Below are 22,259 nucleotides of genomic sequence, written 5' to 3' on the forward strand. Positions count from 1 at the left end.
AACACATAAAGCAGGGGTCTCAAACTCGCGGCCCGCGGGCCGCATTTGGCTAGTTCAAGGCCCCCACTTTGACACCAAAGTTTAATGTTGAAATGACAGCTTAAAGCTGTGTGCACACCGGACACAATTAATATGATTTTGCCCCGCCCATACTGTTACCCTACCCTGTTACCCCGCCCTGTTTTGCTGTGAATTAGCAATGAAGCTAAAGGCTTATGACGCTGGGTACAAATAAATGCAGGAAATGATTTGGAATAAAACGGAAAATACACGTCAAGATAAAGCATCTCATCGAGATGGAACTGAGTACGATGCTAACTTGCTAATTGGGTCAAATTATTAAGTTTCATTAATGTTCATGTTAAAGGTTAAATAACTGTTAATACTGTACATTTGAATCTGAAAAAAATTATTTCTACCAACTGTATGTGGTTTCTTACGTTTTTCTTATTTGCTGTTTTATTATTATTTTACTTATTTATTACTGATTGATTGATTTATTGTCTTTATTCTTAATTTGTTTATTTTTTTATCTTATTATGTGTACAGAAAAATAAAAATTAAGATATTTGAGAACAGTGGAATGTTTTATCAGATATTTTGGTGTGAAAAACCGGAACCAAAGTACTGAAAAAGTGTAGGGTATAGCAGAAGCAAAAGCATTTTTTTATAGTTTTATTTTTTTTTTAAGTTTTTAATAAATGCGTTTTGGTTTTTTTTGAAAACCTGATGCGGCCCGGCTTCACCCAGAACCTAGCTACGGTGGCCCCCAGGTAAATTGAGTTTGAGACCCCTGACATAAAGGATATGTGAAATATAATGGAACCTTGGTTAGTGTCGTTAATCTGTTCCACTCTAACCAAAACGTACTCTAACCCAGTCAATTCTTCCCATAAGAAATAGTATACATTTCCCGGATAGTTTTATCTCGGCTTCAGAAGAAACATTGTGGTTTTCAGCCAGTTGGGATTATGTCCCACAGCTAGCCTGGGAGTCCTCCTGGTGGAAGTCCTGGTGGATTTCCCGACTGAGACCGGTGCCCCCACGACCCAAACCGAAGAAAATGGTTGGATGGATAAGAAATGATCAATGACTTACTTTTATGCCTGTGGTTGTCTTGATTTTCTACCTTCTTAAAATATTTTCCCATATTCTCCCCCTCAGATCTTCTTGTGACAGTATACAGAATCCATAACTCATATATATATTTCAATGAGTATATATACGTATATATATATATATATATATATATATATATAAACAATGTTATTCTTCCTCAGTGTGTTGCTGCAACTATTTCTCCAGTGAATGTTATGTTTTAAAATGTTTGAAATATATTTATGGGAGAGTGTTTGTCATAGTAATGTGTGATCAATACTGAATTATCGATACTGATGAATTTTTATGCTCTAAAATCGATTTGCAAATCAAAATATGCAAACACAAAAGTCATAAATCAGAATGTTGTAAACCAAAACGCCGCTAACCAAAATACCATACATAGAAACATCATACACTGTATATTTGTATATATTTGTGTCTGTATCGATATTGTCTATATCGATATTGCTGATACCAGCCTGAATTTGTTTCAGTATTGGATCGGACAGGAAACCGGTGGTATGACACATCACTCGGTTGTGAACACAAAAGTCATAAATCGGAAGTTTGTAAACCGAAACGCCGCAAACCAAAATGCCATACATAGAAACATCATACACTTTATATTTGTATATATTTGTGTCTGTATCGATATTGCTGATACCAGCCTGAATTTGATTCACTATTGGATTGGACAGGAAACCGGAAACAGGAAAATGTTGTAAACCAAAACGCAGCTAACCAAAATGCCATACATAAAAACATCATACACTGTATATTTGTATATATTTGTGTCTGTATCGATATTATCTGTATTGATATTGCTGATACCAGCCTGAATTTGATTCGGTATTGGATCGGACAGGAAACGGGTGGTATCACACATCACTCGGTCGTAAACACAAAAGTCATAAATCGGAAAGTTGTACACCAAAACGCCGCTAACCAAAATGCCATACATAGAAACATCATACACTTTATATTTGGATATATTTGTGTCTGTATCGATATTGCTGATACTAGCCTGAATTTGATTCAGTATTGGATCGGACAGGAAACCAGAAACAGGAAACAGGAAAATGTTGTAAACCAAACGCCGCTAACCAAAATACCATACATAGAAACATCATACACTGTATATTTGTATATATTTGTGTCTGTATCAATATTGCTGATACCAGCTTGAATTTGTTTCAGTATTGGATCGGACAGGAAACCGGTGGTATCACACATCACTCGGTCGTAAACACAAAAGTAAAAAATTAGAATGTTGTAAACCGAAACAACGCTAACCAAAATACCATACATAGAAATATCATACACTGTATATTTGTATATAATTGCATCTGTATCGATATTGCTGATACCAGCCTGAATTTGACTCAGTAATGGATCAGACAGGAAACCGGTGGTATCACACATCAGTCGGTCGTAAATCCAAAAGTCATAAATCGGAATGTTGTAAACCGAAACGCCGCTAACCAAAATGCCATACATAAAAACATCATTCCCTGTATATTTGTATATATTTGTGTCTGTATCAATATTTCTGATACCAGCCTGAATTTTATTTAGTATTGGATTGGACAGGAAACCGGAAACAGGAAAATGTTGTAAACCGAAACACCGCTAACCAAAATGCCATACATAGAAACATCATACACTGTATATTTGTATATATTTATGTCTGTATCGATATTATCTGTATCGATATTGCTGATACCTGCCTGAATTTGATTCAGTATTGGATTCGGTCGTAAACACAAAAGTCATAAATCGGAATGTTGTAAACCGAAACGCCGCTAACCAAAATGCCATACATAGAAACATCATACACGGTATATTTGTATATATTTGTGTCTGTATCGATATTATCTGTATCGATATTGCTGATACCAGCCTGAATTTGATTCAGTATTGGATTCGGTCGTAAACACAAAAGTCATAAATCGGAATGTTGTAAACCAAAACGCCGCTAACCAAAATGCCATACATAGAAACATCCTAAACTGAGGACCACCAGTATTTAAGTTCTTAGCAAACTGGATTATTCTGATAATTTTTCACAAAATGAAAAACATGAAAATGCGCCCCACATGCTTTGTTTTTTTTTTAGTATGCGGCCCCACTGTGGAAAAAAGTTTGGACACCCTCACAGTAAGGAGTCTGGAACATTTCGAATGAATCATGTCCTTGTTGTTTCGTATAAGATCCATAGCATCAGTCAGTTACTGCTTGGCTTTTTCTTTTGGTAAAACTCTGAAAAAGTCCATGAAGCTTAGCTCCAAGTAGTTTTTACTCTAGAACATTCACAATTGATATTTTCTATGATAAAAAGACATCAATTGATACCATATATACTTCAAGAAGGCAGCGTAGCAAAATAATATCTGTTTGAACTTTGGAGTCTGTGCTTCATTACTTCCATTTGCCTTTAACCAAATCAGTTCTTACTTCAAGCTTGGAATCCGGTCCGGTCCCAACGGAGCTATACCCGTGTCGTGGAGTGTCCGTGCGGAAGGCTGGTACTGTTCTGGCTGCCTCCAAAAGTATTGAAGTTGTGCAGAGGCTGCATGCCAGCCAGCGAGTTGGGGATCATGGTGATGGTGCTGGGTGTCATCAGCGGTACGTCGTCCGGAGAGCGTCGTAGCGTGAGCGTATAGTCGGGCGGGCAAGCTAGGTGAAGCGGATCGTGCGCTTGCACCGACTCGCACTCGCGATGGTGCTCGTGCTCCAGCTGCTTCATCTGCAGTGACATCAGCTCCTCGCTCTGCAGGTGGGCCATGTCGTTGGCGACAGAGGGCGCGTTGGCCGGCGTTGAGTTGCGTTGCGGGGTGGGAACGTGGCGGCTCGAGTCGGCTCGTCGCTTGTCTTTCTTGTAGTACAATGCGGCAAAGGCTAGGATGTTCAAGAACAGAAGGGAGGCCCCCACAGCGATGGTGACGCTTAACTCAGTGGAGTAGTCCCGCTTGGTCTCTATCACAACTGTGGACTCCTCGGCGAAGTCGCCGCTTTTACGCCGGTCCGTCGTATGCTTGGTGTTGGTGGACGGCAAACCCGGATGGCGTGTAGTGGACGGCCAGTTGTTTTTGTTCGGGAATCGCTTGGTGTAAGGGTACGGCGTTGTGTCTTGCGGCGGTATTTTCGTGGTGGTTGAAACGTACTGGAAAAATTCATTGATGTTGTGGAGATGCGGCACCAGTTCCAGCCAAAATGCAACCTTGGTCGCTCGGTAGTGGTCTCGGACTCTGGGTTTGAGGCCAATATGAAGGTAGAGCTGGTCTTTGGGGTTGTACTTTGTCCAGGCGACCTCCTCGAACCTGTTGGGTTTTGTGTGAATGAACTTCGTATCCTGTGGAACTGGCTGATTTGGGTCCCTGGGAAAAATAAATAGCAGAGACAAAACATCAGATACTGGGATTGCAGTTCCAGGGTTCCTCAAGAAGCTCCTTACATTTGCCTTTGTGGTAAATTCTATAAATGCTAATTGGACTGTAGCGCTTTTCTACCTTCAAGGTACTCAAACAAGCGCTGTTTCCTCATTTACCTGCTGAAGATACAGTATTAGGACTAACTGGGGTTCAGGTTCAGTATCTCGCCCAAGGTTACTTTGACAGAATGGAGGTCCAGCAACCTTTAGGTTGGGAGACGGCCACTCTACTCTATCTGTGAGCCATCCATATACAAATACAATACACTAAATATGAATGGAAAGCAATGGCAGGGCTACCGTACCGATCCTTAAGTGCATAACGACGTTCGCACCGATTAGTATGGCAAAACACAGTGTGTACTGATGAATACCCGCATTGGTCGCCATTTTGGCTATATAGTGGGAAGGAAAGGTACTTAAATAATGGCTTAAGAGGTGAACAGGAAAGGAAGGAGCTGCTATATACAGTGAAACCAGAAAATGGCAGAAAATTATGTTTTGCTTTCATACACTATCTTGGTTATCGTATTATCGTTACCCCAAACAAAGCATCATCGCATTGGTCACTCATTCATTCATTCATTCATTCATTGAATTTCTACCGCTGGAGCCTATCCCAGCTGTCTTCGGGCGATAGGCGGGGTACACCCCGGACTGGTCGCATTGGTGACTCTTTTAGACTTGGGACACTATAGGCAGATTCCAATCAGAGAATAATTTTTATCTTTCATCATTTTTTTTGTCGGGATTGTTGCACACAGAACGATAAACAACTCTATTTCTGTCTCCTTTCTTCCCCTTAATAACCTTCGCTGGTGAGGTGTTCAAGTACACGACACATTTCTGTGTGTATTGTTACTGTTTTATAGTTTTTTTTAAAAGGGGAGCTATTATGCTCATTTTTTGACCCTTTGTATTGAGTTGTGGACTCCTGTAGAGGAGCTACACACAATAACGTGCACAGAAAACTAGATCAGGGGGTGGGCACTGACATTGATTTAAAAAAATTGACGGGGGGATCAGACTTTTACACATAAAAGTCACCTGGAATTATTGTATCTGCACTTTGAGATCATTTATTTGATGCAAAGTGTGTAAATTTATAATAATAATAAAAAATATATTATTATTATTATTATTATTATTATTATTATTATTATTATTATTATTATTATTATTATTATTATTATTATTATTATTATTATTATTATTATTATGTGCTTGTGCCCCTTTTTTCAGGAGCACATCAAATAACGAAATTGATAAAACAGCCAAACCACGAAAATGTTGGCTCAAGCCATGATGCCAGGTTGTATGTTGAGTTAAAATGAAATACTTTGGAAAGAACAGGCGGACCGTATTCAAACACTTGATGGGCCAGATGTGGCCCCCGGGCCGTAGTTTGCCCACCCCTGATCTAGATCTTCCAGAATCTGCATCTATTCCAGTTGTATTACCTTGGATTTGTGCTTCCCGCCAAAACGGTCTGTTTTAAATTATTCCACCCATTGCCAATATGTATCATGTGTACAGCCACGCCCATATAAGGAAGCCCGCTCCTCTGTGACATCACAAAGGAGCAGTTTTGCAACGCCCTCTGAAACTGAGTGTTTTCAGCCATCCCAAACTTCTTTCAGGGTTCACTTCCAAATTTGCAAAGCTCATTATCTGAAACTTTGGCATCGCTTAACAACAGAATACAAAATTCTAACTACATTTATAGGTCAGAAAAATGGAAAAAGCACAATAGGTCCCCTTTAATCCAAGAGAAAGTGGAGGGTTTCACAAAGCAAGGTCTCTGCATGAGAACTATACACACAGCGCTGCTAGCATGTGGTGGGGTTCCACACAAAGCCTGTCTTCCCAGCGCTAACATATGCTGGGACAATATGGCACTTCTCTTCAGCTGAATTAGCAAATATAACAGAATGCTAAAGGCCTTCCCTTGCCTGCTCATTGAAGTGTGTGCTTTACTTACATATGGTCCCTTTAAGCTTTCAATCAAGAGTATAAAAACAGGAAATGGGTAACTGTAGGTATACGCTAACATGTTACATCTGTTCTCTTGATGAGAAAATATGTCGTGTAATGTTTTCATTTAACTTGTCAGTTGTTTAATATACCATTTTCTACCGCTTATCCTCACGAGGGTCGCGGAGGGTCATGGGGAGTACTGTCTTCGGGCGGGAGGTGGGGTACACACTGGACTGGTGGCCAGCCAATCACAGGGCACATATAGACAAACAACCATTCACACTCACATTCATACCTATGGACAATTTGGAGTCGCTAATTAACCTAGCATGTTTTTGGAATGTGGGAGGAAACCGGAGTACCCGGAGAAAACCCACTCGCCGCCGTGCAGCCTCAATAGTGTTGGTTGTTAACCAAAAAACGTGTTAACCGGGGCGGATGTTAACCAAGGTTAGCATTTTTTTTTTGGTTAACTTTGAAAATTTAGGCCAGAATTTTGTGTGCACTTAAGCCTATGTCTTGTTGGGAGGATACCGGAGTACCCGGAGAAAACCCACGCATGCACGGGGAGAACATGCAAACTCCACACAGAAATGGCCGAGGATGGAATTGAACTCGGGTGTCCTAGCTGTGTGGCCGGCGCGCTAACCACTCTCCGCCGTGCAGCCTCAATAGTGTTGTTTGTTAACCAAAAAACGTGTTAACCGGGGCGGATGTTAACCAAGTTTAGCATGTTTTTTTTTAGTTAACTTTGAAAATTTAGGCCAGAATTTTGTGTGCACTTAAGCCTATGTCTTTTTGGGAGGAAACCGGAGTACCCGGAGAAAACCCACGCATGCACGAGGAGAACATGCAAACTCCACACAGAGATGGCCGAGGGTGGAATTGAACTCGGGTTTCCTAGCTGTGTGGCCGGCGCGCTAACCACTCTCCGCCGTGCAGCAATAGTGTTGGTTATTAACCAAAAAAACATGTTGACTGGGGCAGATGTTAACCAAGGCTGGCATGTTTTTTTGGTTAACTTTGAAAATTTAGGGCAGAATTTTGTGTGCACTTAAGCCTATGTCTTATGAACTAGCTCTTAGCTGTGAGGTTTGCGTGCTAACCACTCGACCACTGTGCAGCCCTGTTTAACATACCAGCACATTCTAAAAAAAATGCAAGAAAACAATTAAAAACTAAAAAAGGCAGTAAATGTATGTGGGTAAAGACAAACTATTAGCATAATAAAGTCATAATATTACAAAAAAAAATAGCATAAAATAGCATAGCATAAAAATATGGCCCTCGCAACCTTTCCATACGTGGCTCTTGGTGAGAAAAGTTGGGACAAACTTTAGATTAAGCTTCAGATTAATCGCCTAATCAAATAGTCATTACTTGCAGCCCTACATGATATCATATATTTCTACCTTCTATGTACCTATCATATCACTTATGGATGATATTGGCGACGCCATGTTGGTATGGCCTCATTGTCAAGTGATTTACTCCTAATCATAATTTTAAGAGCAGTTGAAAAGATGCTAGAATTTGCGTTGGGGGGGTCGAAGTAGAACTCCAGTAGAGTAAAACAAAAATGTGTGATGGTCGTTGGACTGGTCTTGGCACTGGTAACAAACTGCTGAGGATGGTCCCATGTCTTGACGAACCTCCAGCTCAGGACCAATGACATTTTTTTTCGGTCTACCCAAATTTTCTTCTGTAAAACTCTGCAGAACTCTGAAATCCTTCATTTCCTTTGCCATCAAGAGCGTATATGGGTCCTCCACCCCATCGTTAGCTAAAAGTTGCGTTATTAGCCACTGCCTATAAAAACCCTATGCGAAGAATCGATGCTGTGTCATGTCTTTGCTGTCTTGCTTGATCTGACAATAAGCTCATAAAAGTTATAAAACGATATCAGGCAAACTGAACAAAGAATAGTCAATAAAATGATGAAGAAGAATAATATAGATAATTACCCTGTTTTGGCAAAATTAGTCCAGTAGGTCATGACAACAGCGCTCAGCATCACATCGTTCTTGGAGAAATTACAGTTGAAGAGCTCCGTCGGGCCAATCATCGGAATCCCGAAAACATAAGGGACTTCGTCACCATGAGCAGAGTCGGACCAGCTGGGCTTCATGTCGCTTTGGCAGTGATGGTAAAAAGCATAAAAGTAAGTCGGGGAGCCATATTGGGCGTGGAGATCAGCTGTAGCCACGGCTGGCGCCACCCACTGGTGGTCCGTGAACAGCGCCACAAGGGTTTTGCGTCGTGTCTCTGGATTCTCCTTGTCTGCCCAGTCGGTGTACATGAACTTGATTGTCTCACGTAGAGTGTCCTTGCCCTCGGGGTAGCCGTACAAGTGGTCCACAAAGTCGGACACGGCAAAGTCGAAATCGTTGGCCGAGACGCCGTCCTCGCTGTCCACGATCCCATCCACGAACTTAAATCCCTCGCCTTGATTGACGCCTAGCATAATGTCATAGTTGAGGAACTCGCCTTGCTCCATGAGGATCTGGGGGTCGTCAGGGATCACGTCACCGTCAATCACAGGACCGAAAGCAATGTGGTACTTCGCCGGCGTCACATATTGCTCAATCAGCTCCTTGTAGTTCTTGTTCTGCAGGCACTGCACCAAGTCAATGGAGTCCAGAACGTTGCAGCCCACCTTCTCTGCCAGGGCTCGCGTGTACTTAGCCGGTTGGTAGTTGACTGCCCAGCTGGAGAGTGCCGTGCCGCTTTGAATGATGGCTTTCTGGAACATATCTGAAAATAGAAATGGCATGTTTAAACACTTTGCAGTCCTGAAGGTCACTTCAGGTTGGATTTGAGGGACTGATCGTGGTTCAAGGGACGGACAAAAGTGGTTTTAGTTTGAGGGTAATGACTGAAGGGTGAAGAGTTACGGTCTGTGGGGTTTGGGATTTTGAAGAGATTCTCCATATTGGTTGGAAATTGTTCACCACTTCATTACCGATACCAACAACGATATCAACCGTCATCGTATTTTGATAACCAAAAACCAGGACGCTCGGCCCGATAGTTTACTCAGAGATGCTTTTGAATTTCTACACATTTGAACTATGCTCCATCTGTAGAGAACATTGTTATATTACATAATACAGGGGTCTCAAACACGCGGCCCGCGGGCCAAATATGGTCCGCAGGACACTAGTTTGAGGCCCCCGCCTTGATATGAAATGTTAATGTCATGTTAATGTTAATGTTTAATGTTAGTGCGCCCCCCGCGCAAGTTTGATATGGATGCTGTATGGTATCATGTACCCAGAAAAAATTATTACGTTTGATTAATGTTCATGTTAAAGGTTAAATAACTGTTAATAGTTATCCTCCCTATCCGTGTGGAAGTGGTACGTTTTTGGCTATTTAAGTTGAAAGGAAATAACTTGAAGGCTACCGTTTAGGTCGCTAGCTCTCTAGTTTGCGAGTTAGCATGTGTCTCAAGACCTCGCAGTTGCGCAATATGTTGTAAATAAAAAGAGTATAAATGTGACTATAGTCGTGTTTTGTCATGTCTACAGGGCTCTAATTATGCTTTGTTCATTTTAATCTGGAAAAAATAATTTGTCTACCCACCAACTATATGTGGTTTCTTTCTAAGTTTTTATTATTTGCTGTTATATTATTATTATATTTATTTATTACTGATTGATTGATTTTCTTTATTCTTGATTTGTTTATTTATTTTTCATCTTATTTTGCGTAGAAAAATAAAAAGTAAGATATTTGAGAACAGTGGAATGTTTTATCAGAGCTTTTCTTCTAGAAAATTGGAACCAAAGCGAAGTTTGTTTTTTTTTTTTTTGGAAAACCTGATGCGGCCCAGTCTCACCAGACCTGAGCTCCAGTGGCCCCCAAGTAAATTGAGTTTGAGACCCCTGACATAATACCATACCGACTTAGATTCTAGTGTTGATTCCATGAAATTGTATTCATTTATTCCAACAGTTATCTATATCCTGTTGCATGTTTCTTTACTGTAACCTTGTGCTTCCACTCGTGTAGTTGTATGTTACATCTCAGATTTCGCTAAATGTACTGCAAAAAAGGCCAGTAAGGATAATTCATAATGCCGCCTACAGTGAACATACTAACTCCTTATTTCTAAAATCACAAATATGTACTTCAACTTGCTGATATAGTTCATCTTCAAACAGCTAAAATAATGCATAAGGCTAAAAATAACCAATTAGCTAAAAATGTCATCCAATACTTCTCTACAAGAGAGGAGAAATATGATCTCAGGGAAGAACTACATTTGAAACACTTATATGCTCGGACTACGTTAGCCTTAGCATAGCATTTCAGTATGTGGAATCAAACTATGGAATGGATTGAGTAAGGAAGTCAAACAATGCACAACGATGAGCCAATTCAAGAAACAATACAAGCAGTTGATGTTTGCTAAATACAAGGATGAAGAGTCTTGAACCAGTCATGATGTGCTATATATATCACTATATTGACACTTACTATGGTACCCATTATGGCATTGGATGGTCATATCACCTCCTACTTTGGTACGAGGTACATTATTTAAAAAGAATATAATAATTAAAAAAAAGCCTTAAACTGTATTATGGAAAGCAGGAAGTGAACAAATGTAACAGTTACTGATTGTAAAAGTACCAGATGGAGGGGTAGGATTTACTAAGCTTTGCTTCTTCCTACTCCTTTTGGACAACTATATTAGGAAAGCAGGAAGTGAACAAATGTAAAATGTACAAAAAATTTACAAAAAAATACAAAAAAAGTACAAAAAATACTTAATTATATTAGGAAAGCAGGACGTGAACAAATGTAACAGTTACTAATTGTAAAAGTACCAGATGGAGGGGTAGGATTTAATAAGCTTTGCTTCTTCCTACTACTCTTGGACATGTGGAACTGGGAACTGATTATGGGATGCACTCAATTGTAATCTGATGCATGTTCAAATGAAATAAAAACATTACCATTACCATTTGTAATTGTAATGGAATACAACCCTTAAAATGATTGAAGCCAACCAGAACCAGAACAACAAAAATTATTCCAATTTATAAAATAATAAAAAAATAATGAAATAATTAAAATGTAAATAATAATAAAAAATAAATTTAAATAATTAAATACAATTTATTAATATAATTTATTAAATAAAAATATTTAATAAAAAAATAATAAATTAGTCACTAATTCAAAGCTACTAGTAGTAATTTAAGTCAGGCGTATTGGTTACGATGTTTGTGAATATAATGTGACTTGTATTATTATTGTGGCTATCTTGTGTTAAATTTCGCTTCCTTCTCTGAAGAGTCTATCGTTCTTTGGTTGACCGGTTTGAAACCCCACGAGGACAGATATTCACTGTCATTGTTATTATTTTTAATATTGGCTCTCATGGAGTCTGACGGAAAAAATATTGTCCGGCAATCGAATGCCCCGTCCGACACGGCAAAATTCATTGGTTGAAGTGCTTGGCAAGTTTTACAGTTAATGTTAAAAAAAAAAAAAACGGCAAAATTTGTGTTTGTGTAAATTGTTCGGTTAATATGCGAATAATAATCTTCTCGTCTTATTAATACACTGTGCTCTTAATGCATTTTTATCACAAACTTCTTAGCATTCGTCCATTCGAGTATTCGTCCTGACAGGCTGAACCACGGGAGGTTATCTCAGAGACTAAATATGCTCTTACTGGGCCGGCGGTCTTTACAATCAAAAAGAAAAGACGAGAAAGAAAAATCTAAAGTGACTGTGATGACATTTGCAGGTACATTTTATGCTGTTCAACCTAATACGCCTGACAGGTTAATTAGGAAGTGAATTCGAAAATGGGTGTCAGCAGTGGCCTTTTTCTTGGTGGATGCGTTTCTGGTTCTTGTTTTTTTTTTTTTTTTTTTTTAATGGAAGCACTTTACTTTTAACAGAATCATTAATTACCTACAATACACGAACAGCACCTATTTTCTGCATTGAAACTCCTCCACGATATCCATTATCCGGGCATAGTTTGGTTGAGCTTTTCGCCAAACAATTATTCCGGTTACCATGGTGACACAAACACACCCACGCTGTCCCCTGTGGCGGGTTTTCAAAGGTTATGCTCTAAAAAATGGAGGATGACGACGCGTTGCGTTGGTTTGTTACCTGTGAGACACCGCCTTGACTTGACACGATGTCATGAATGAAGACATCGAAATTGGCGTCCGCCATTTGTTGCTACCCAAACAATCCAATCAGGCTTCATTGGTTCATGCTCAAAGACTAGGTGGGACGAACAGACCAGAACAGATACGACAGTTCTAGTCTAAGAACTGATCTGAGAGCAAGATCCAGTGTAATCATCCTCTAAAGGAAAAGGCATGCCCTGACAGGAATGGTTTCACTTTCGCGTCAAAGGACGATCATTAATGCTGGGAGTCCACTGGGCCGGCGCCAGTTGGTGCCAGTTCACGCCAAAGATTATGTGATTGGCTCCGAGCCACTACGCGCCAATCCATGAGACTCCGTGACTCCAGACTCTATGAGAGCCAATCTTTGGCATGAACTGGCGTGAACTGGCGCCGGCCAAGTGGACTCATTGGTGCAACTTGGCGCGTGCCATTACAATCCAGTGGATTCCAATAGGCGGATTGTTTACGACGTTTGGTTCCACTTGGTGGACACCCAAAATTTTAAACATTTTGAAATTTTCTTGCCGCCAAACTCAATTTTTGCCGGCATTACAGGCGACCACAGCAAATTGCATTGGCGCAAAGTGGCGCAAAGTGGCGCAAAGTGGCGCAAAGTGGCGCAAAGTGGCGCAAAGTGGCGCAAAATGGCACAAACTGGCGCCGGCTCAGTGGACTCCTAGCATCATTGGCGACATTTGCGACATTTGGTTCCACTTGGTGGACACCCAAAATTCAAAACATTTAGAATTTTTTTTGCCGTCAAACTCAATTTTTGCCGCTGTTACTGCCGACCACAGCAAATTGCATTGGCGCAAAGTGGCACCAACTGGCGCAAACTGGCACAAACTGGCGCCGCCCAGTGGAATCCCAGCATCATTGGCACGCGCCATTACATTCCAGTGGATTCCAATAGGCGGATTGTTTACGATGTTTGGTTCCTCTCGGTGGACACCCAAAATTTTAAACATTTAGAAATTTTCTTGCCGCCAAACAAAATTTTTGCCGCCGTTACTGGCGACCACAGCAAATTGCATTGGCACGAAGTGGCACCAACTGGCGCCGGCCCAGTGGACTCCTAGCATCTATGGCGTGCCATTACATTCCAGTGGCTTCCAATGGATTGTTTACGACATTTGGTTCCACTTGGTGGACACCCACAATTTTAAACATTTACAAATTTTCTTGCCGCCAAACTCAAATTTTGCCACCGTTATGGACGACCACAGAAAATTGCATTGGCGCAAACTGGCACCAACTGGCGCCGGCCCAGTGGACTCATTGGCGCAACTTGGCGCGCGCCATTACATTCCAGTGGATTCCAATAGGCAGATTGTTTGTGACATTTGGTTCCACTTGGTGGACACCAAAAATTTTAAACATTTCGAAATTTTCTTGCCGCCAAACTCAATTTTTGCTGCCGTTACGGGCAACCACAGCAAACTGCATTGGCACAAAGTGGCGCAAAGTGGCACAAACTGGCACCGGCCCAGTGGACTCCCAGCATCATTGGCACACATCATTCCAGTGGATTCCAAAAGGGTGCATTGTTTGCGACATCTGGTTCCACTTGGTGGACCCCCAAAATTCTAAACATTTAGAAATTTTCTTGCCGCCCAACTAAATTTTTGCCGCCGTTACGGGCGACCACAGCAAATTTCATTGGCCCGAAGTGGCGCGAAGTGGCGCGAAGTGGCGCGAAGTGGCGCGAAGTGGCGCGAAGTGGCGCGAAGTGGCACGAAGTGGCGCAAAGTGGCGCAAAGTGGCGCAAAGTTTAAATTTCAAATTTAAATTTTAAATTTCTAAATTTTAAACATTTAGAAATTTTCTTGCCTAAACTTTTTCTGCCGTTATGGGCGACCACAGCAAATTGCATTGGCACGAAGTGGCACCAACTGGCGCTGGCCCAGTGGACTCCGAGCATCATTGGCGCACTTGGTGGACCCCCAAAATTTTTGGAATTTGAAAGGCCACATTTTGAAATTTTCTTGCTGCCAAACAAAATTTTTGCCACCGTTACGGGCGACCACAGCAAATTGCATTGGCGCCGACTGGATCATTGGCGCAACGTGGCACGCGCCATTACATTCCAGTGGATTCCAATAGGCCGACTGTTTGTGACATTTGGTTCCACTTGGTGGACACTGCTTGCATCAAGCAATCAGAGCGACCAAAATGTTAAACATTTAGAAATTTTCTTGTCGCCAAACTCAATTTTTGCCGCCGTTACGGGCGACCACGAGCCAGTTGGGAGGCAGTTTGAGCCACTGCACACCATTACGCACCTTATTGGCGACACAAGGCGCCACAGCAAATTGCATTGGCACCAACTGGCACCGGCCCAGTGGACCCCTAGCATTAGATACATTAGAATTGGACCTTTGCCCAAGCACGGACCCTTCGGTCATATCTGTCTCTGTTATATGCATTATGTATTATTGTCGGCCATTGTATGCAATTCAACCCTTCCTTGTTCATGAACACAACACCTAGCTCTTTCTGTGTTGTTTGTGGCCTTTCGTTATTAAGTAGTCCACCAGAATACTACATTATTCCATATCTTAAAATACTGGACCAGGTCTAGGTCACTATGGCACAATTTAATGGGGCGTCAGTATTTCTTGTGTTGTAATATTTCTACCCACGTAGGCAAGTAACAATGATGACTCAACCAGGCCAACTTGAAAAGTAGGTTCTGGGCCCAAATTAGACATTTCCCACCAGGCCTTGCATCCAAGAAGCATCCCAGCTTTTGCTGCCGCCACAGTTAATGAACATGTTGGATGCCAACAGGGTTGGATTTCCCTGAGGAAATTCACATTTTATCAAAGCCATTCATTTGGAATCCATCAAAACAAGACAGGAATGATGAAAAGATTTGGGATGCATGGGAAGTTTGGGACAAAAAATAGATTAGTGCAACTTTAGCGTAACACTGGATAGAGCATGAATGACATTTCCTGCCTCTGACTTGACAAAAATGGATGAAGCGTGACTTAAATAAAATTAAAATAATTAAAATAAAATAAAATAAAATAAAATAAAATAAAATAAAATAAAATAAAATAAAATAAAATAAAATAAAATAAAAATAATCCTTCTGAAATATGATGGCGGCAGAACCATGTCGTTTATAAAGGTGTGCATGTGATTCTTACTAAAATATACATAGTATAGTCCCTCGCTACATCACGGTTTTTCAAAAAATGAACAACTAAATGATCCCTGTTTTCCCTGGCGCAACTTGGCGCACACCATTACATTCCAGTGGATTCCAATAGGCGGATTGTTTGCAACATTTGGTTCCACTTGGTGGACACCAAAAATTTTAAACATTTCAAAATTTTCTTGCCGCTAAACTCAATTTTTCCGCTGTTACGGGCGACCACAGCAAATTGCATTGGCGTGAAGTGGAGCGAATTGGCGCAAAGTGGCCCAAACTGGCGCCGGCCCAGTGGACTCCCAGCATCATTGGCACGCGTCATTCCATTCCAGTGGATTCCAATAGGCGGATTGTTTACGACGTTTGGTTCCACTTGGTGGACACCCAAAATTTTAAACATTTAGACATTTTCTTGCTGCCAAACAAAATTTTTGCCGCCGTTCCTGGCGACCCCAGCAAATTGCATTGGCGCGAAGTGGCGCGAAGTGGCGCGAAGTGGCGCGAAGTGGCGCGAAGTGGCGCGAAGTGGCGCGAAGTGGCGCGAAGTGGAGCGAAGTGGAGCGAAATGGCGCAAAGTGGCGCAAAGTGGTGTGAAGTGGCCCAAACTGGCGCCGGCCCAGTGGACTCCCAGCATCATTGGCACGCGCCATTACATTCCAATGGATTGCAATAGGCGGATTGTTTACGACATTTGGTTCCACTTGGTGGACACCCAAAATTTTAAACATTTAGACATTTAAACATTTAGACATATATAAAAATAACATAAAATAAAAATATTCCCTCTGAAATATGATGGTGGCAGAACCATGTCGTTTATAAAGGTGTGCATGTGATTCTTACTAAAATATACATATACAGTGGTCCCTCGCTACATCACGGTTTTTCAAAAAATGAACACCTAAATGATCCCTGTTTTGGGGTTGAATATGTCCTATTATTAGTCAAAACATTTACATATATAATAATTTTTTTGTATTCATGCCCCATGTCACAAGACACAACAGGGCTGTTTCTTTTTAGCCAGTACTTCAGATTCACCACTCAGGTTTAATAGCTCGTTTATTTATGTTTAATAAACCCCTTCCTGGGGTCCAAAAATATACATTTCAAACTTCAAACATAATACAATAAAAAAGAGTCATTAAAATTAAATACAACTAAATCTAAACAAAAATTATCAGAGATGTAATGGAATAGCGCAGACCTCACAGCTCGGAGACCAGGGTTCAATTCCGCCCTCGGCCATCTCTGTGTGGAGTTTGCATGTTCTCCCCGTGCATGCGTGGGTTTTCTCTGGGTACTCCGGTTTCCTCCCACATTCCAAAAACATGCTAGGTTAATTAGCGACTCCAAATTGTCCATAGGTATGAATGTGAGTGTGAATGGTTGTTTGTCTATATGTGCCCTGTGATTGGCTGGCCACCAGTCCAGAGTGTACCCCGCCTCTCGCCCAAAGACAGCTGGGATAGGCTCCAGCACCCCATGCGACCCTTGTGAAGATAAGCGTTAGAGAATGAATGAATGAATGAACGTCAGGAGAAGACTCGTTCGATACCTCTGAGTCGATACACCCATCACGATGCAATGCTATACTGTTTTTATTCCATTTATTAATGCACCAATCATAATAATAATTGATTAGATTTATATAGTGCCTTTGTAGACACCAAAAGAGCCTTTATTTAATCAGCCACAGTCCCACACTGGTTGCCGGTACATCTACATGTGTAGTCACAGCTGCCCTGCGGTGCACTGATGGAAAGGCGGCTGCCAACTGGCGCCCATGGCGGTCTCACAGAGCTTTTAGTTGAAGAGGCATGACTCATTTCTGTGCGACATGGTCACATGACCGCGTATGTGGGGGTCAGAATTGTTGGCGGTTGGAAAATTCACATTCATCTCCCTGGATTCTAGCTTCCAAAAGTGAGGTACGGATATCCCGAGGGGTATGCAGATTGCCGTGGGGGGGTACGTGAACAGCTTGACTACATTACCGCAGAAGACTGAGATTTACGTCATCTGCTTGAACGCTGCTTGAACGCCTCATGTTTTGCAAACTCCACACCGAGATGGTCGAGGGTGGAATTGAACCCTGGTCTCCTAGCTCTGAGGTGTGCGTGCTAACCACTCAACCACTGTGCAGCCCTTTTATTTTATTTTATTTTATTTGGAATTTTATTTCATATGAAATACTTTTTTATTTTATATAAAAAAAATAATAATAATAATAATAATAATAATAATAACTCACTCTGATGATACCTCATTTATAAATACCCCTTTTTCCCCTTAATTACACATTTGTACTTAATATGTACTTAAATAAATGTGTGGTATTTCAGCTATAAAATAATAATAATAATAATAATAATAATAATAACCCTAACCCTATAATAATAAAATAACCCTATAATAATAATAATAATAACTCACTCTGATGATACCTCATTTATAAATACCACCAAATGTGACTTATTTATGTTGTTTTTCCCCTTAATTACACATTTTTGGACTGATGAGATTTTCACTCCGGAGGGTGGAATTGAACCCCAGTCTCCTAGCTGTGAGGTCTGCGCGCTAACCACTCGAGCACCATGCAGCGCCAATATATTATCATAATATATAAAATTTTTAATAATACAGATTAGGGCTGTCAATCGATTAAAATATTTGATCGTGATTAATCACATTTTGTGCACAGTTAACTCAGAATTAATCACATTTAATCATCCCTGATGTTGCCTCACAGCTCTTTGGTCTTGCAGATTGCCGTAGGGGGGGTACGTGAACAGGTTGACTACATTACCGCAGAAGACTGAGATTTACGTCATCTGCTTGAACGCCTCATGTGAACAGTTCATTGTTGTGTGTACGTTAAATGAAAGAATAATTTTAGCTTGGTGCATAGTTTCACTCCTTCTATTGAATTCCTTTCCTTATTGATTTTTTTTGGGACTTTATGTGCCTTTGTTTTCACAATTATTTATAATCATTATATTTAAGTGCAACATGAATCGCATTGTATTGATTATTTCCACGTTGCGGACAGCAAAACAGCATAAATATCACAGTTCACCACATCTTACTACAGCTTGTACCACTTACATACTCAATACACAGTTTATATAGTATACAATATACAGTACAAATACACATAAATTCACCAAACCTGCCAAGAGATAACTCACCCTTCTAAAATCCTCTTTGTTTCAAGTTAGTGGTAAATACAATTTCAAAATAAGACTCAAAATGGTAGCTGGGGTGCTGGAGCCTATCCCAGCCATCTTCAGGTGAGAGGCGGGGTACACCCTGGACTGGTGGCCAGCCAATCACAGGGCACATATAGACAAACAACCATTCACACTCACATTCATACCTATGGACAATGTGGAGTCGCTAATTAACCTAGCATGTTTTTGGAATGTGGGTGGAATTGAACCCTGGTCTCCTAGCTCTGAGGTCTGCGTGCTAACCACTCAACCACCATGCATTTATTTTATTTTATTTTATTTTATTTTATTTTATTTTATTTTATTTTATTTTATTTTATTTTATTTTATTTTATTTTATTTTATTTTATTTTATTTTATTTTGAATTTTATTTTATTTTGAATTTTATTTTATATGAAATATTTTTTTTTATTTTATATGAAATGTGGGAGGAAACCAGAGTACCCGGAAAAAACCCACAAAATGCACGGGGAGAACATGCAAACTCCAAACAGAGATGCCAGAGTGTGGAATCGAACTCCTAGCTGCGTTGCCTACACGCTAACCACTTGCTCACCATGTAGCCCCATGAGTTAAACAGGCAAGTTATTGTATCTATGTACTTAAATAAATGTGTGGTATTTCAGCTATATAATAATAATAATAATAATAATAATAATAATAATAATAATAATAATAATAATAATAATAATAATAATAATAATAATAATAATAATAATAATAATAATAATAATAATAATAATAACCCTCCGGTTTCCTCCCACATTCCAAAAACATGCTAGGTTAATTGGATACTCCAAATTGTCCATAGGTATGAATGTGAGTGTGAATGGTTGTTTGTCTATATGTGCCCTGTGATTGGCTGGCGACCAGTCTAGGGTGTACCCCGCCTTACGCCCGAAGACAGCTGGGATAGGCTCCAGCACCCCCGCGACCCTCGTGAGGAAAAGCGGTAGAAAATGAATGAATGAATGAATAATAACCCTAATAATAATAACCCTATAACCCTAACCCTAACCCAAACCCTATAATAATAAACTAACCCTATAATAATAATAATAATAATAATAACTCGCTCTGATGATACCTCATTTATAAATACCACCAAAAGTGACTTATTTATGTTGTTTTTCCTCTTAATTACACATTTTTGGACTGATGAGAGTTTCACTCCGGAGGGTGGAATTGAACCCCAGTCTCCTAGCTGTGAGGTCTGCGTGCTAACCACTCGGTCACCGTGCAGCCCCAATATATATTGTCATAATATATAACATTTTTAATAATACAGATTAGGGCTGTCAATCGATTAAAATATTTGGTCGTGATTAATCACATTTTTTTGTTCACAGTTAACTCAGAATTAATCGCATTTAATCGTCCCTGAGGTTGCCTGACAGCTCTTTGGTCTTGTCCGTAGCGGTGGAGAGTTTTGACTGGTTGGTCTTTTGTCCACATAATCAGTTGACATGAGTTGGCGTTACTTTCTTAAAGGGACAGGACCCATTTTTGTGTTTTTAATTTACCATGAGTGGTCCGTGTGGGTAAGAGTTCTTGATCAAATCATTCAAATGCCTTGATCAAATCCAAATGAATTTCTAACCTTTATTTAATGCTTGTTTTAACGTGTCCTTGATGTTCCGTCTCTGTTGGACTGTTCATGTCTTTATAATGAGGTTAACTTACAAAACCAGCAGGGGATCCATGAATTATTTCCCACACACGACGGATTTCATGATGAAAATGATCAATAATTCATGTTTGACATGAAGTGGAATTAAATGTGTTTGAGTCATATGGCTTCATTTCATCACTTCGCCAGCGATCGCTGCTCTGCGGATATTCTCCTGCCAAGTTGTTTGTCATAAATCACAAAAAGTGTTTTGTGCGCTTCGTTCAGACCCCGTTTTGTGTTGTGCACACGGAACTTTTATGAATGAGAAGACAAGTTAGGATTGTTCATAAAGAACAACACAGATGAAACACGTAATGTCCATGAAATGTGTCTGTACCTTCAGAGTAATGCGAGAGGGTCAGCAGGCTGACACAGGACGCCCCAGCACCAGAGCCAAAAATGGTCACTCGCTTCGGGTCTCCTTTGAAGGCCTGGATATTTTCCTTGATCCATCTGAGAGCCTGGATTTGATCCAGCAGGCCATAGTTGCCCTTGGCTGCCTGGTCTCCGGTGCTCAGAAACCCTGGGATGATGAAAACAGACAAAAGATGAACAAATATCATCTTAATCATTTCATTGAATATAGTTTGGATGAATTTGAACAGACAATATTTTTCCATCCATTTATCAGTTTTCTTCCTCTCCATTTGGTACTTTTACAATCAGTAACTGTTACATTTGTTCATTCATAAAATAAAATAAAATAAAATAAAATAAAATAAAATAAAATAAAATAAAATAAAATAAAATAAAATAAAATAAAATAAAATAGTCTTAAATTTTGATACAGTACAACGGAGACCAGAATTTCCTCAATTTTCCCTGATTTTCCAGAAAGTGTCCCTTATTTTCAATGCAGATGCTCTAGATATGATTTTTGGACATTGATGGTAATGGTTTAATTTCATTTGAACATGCATCAGATTACAATTGAGTGCATCCCATAATCAGTTCCCAGTTCCACATGTCCAAAAGGAGTAGGAAGAAGCAAAGCTTATTAAATCCTACCCCTCCATCTGGTACTTTTACAATCAGTAACTGTTACATTTGTTCACTTCCTGCTTTCCTAATACAATTTATTTTTTAATTAATTTTTTTATTATTAATTTTTATTAATTTTTGGTTTTTATTATTTTTATTTTTTTATTAATTATTATTATTATTTTTTTCTTAATTTTTATTTTTTAATATTGAAATTTTTAATGTATTTATTTGTTTATTTATTTTTAATAACAACAACTTATGAACAAGATTGTAAGATAAAGATATCCCTATGTGCCCTGTGATTGGCTGGCCACTAGTCCAGGGTGTACCCCGCCTCTCGCCAAAAGACAGCTGGGATAGGCACCAGCACCCCCGCGACCCTCGTGAGGATAAGCGGTAGAAAATGAATGAATGAATGAATCTACAAAAGTAGACGTATTCAATGACCACATTCCTGAAAATGATACCATGAAGCCACTAATTAAGCAGACAATCAATAATGTTTGTTAATGAGCCACTAAGCTACAAGTCTTT

At 40.0% G+C, this 22,259-nt stretch overlaps 1 protein-coding gene across 2 annotated transcripts in view; it reads right to left on the reverse strand.

The window, feature by feature from the left end:
• Positions 1 to 696: 696 nt before the first annotated feature.
• The window catches only part of nlgn4xa (neuroligin 4 X-linked a), a 108,464-nt gene continuing 86,901 nt past the window's right edge, over positions 697 to 22,259 (reverse strand). For both annotated transcript variants that reach the window (XM_058050613.2, XM_078796955.1), the window contains 3 exons: positions 21,079 to 21,264; positions 8,473 to 9,262; positions 697 to 4,478 (listed from right to left, as the gene is read on the reverse strand). In XM_058050613.2, coding sequence (XP_057906596.2) covers positions 3,590 to 4,478; positions 8,473 to 9,262; positions 21,079 to 21,264 — 1,865 coding nt within the window. In that variant the 3' untranslated portion in view covers positions 697 to 3,589. The remainder of the gene's footprint in view (positions 4,479 to 8,472; positions 9,263 to 21,078; positions 21,265 to 22,259) is intronic.

This window comes from Doryrhamphus excisus, linkage group LG15 (genome assembly GCF_037039965.1).
Source record: "Doryrhamphus excisus strain RoL-2023G ecotype Guam linkage group LG15, RoL_Dexc_Guam_v1.1, whole genome shotgun sequence".
NCBI lineage: Eukaryota > Metazoa > Chordata > Actinopteri > Syngnathiformes > Syngnathidae > Doryrhamphus > Doryrhamphus excisus.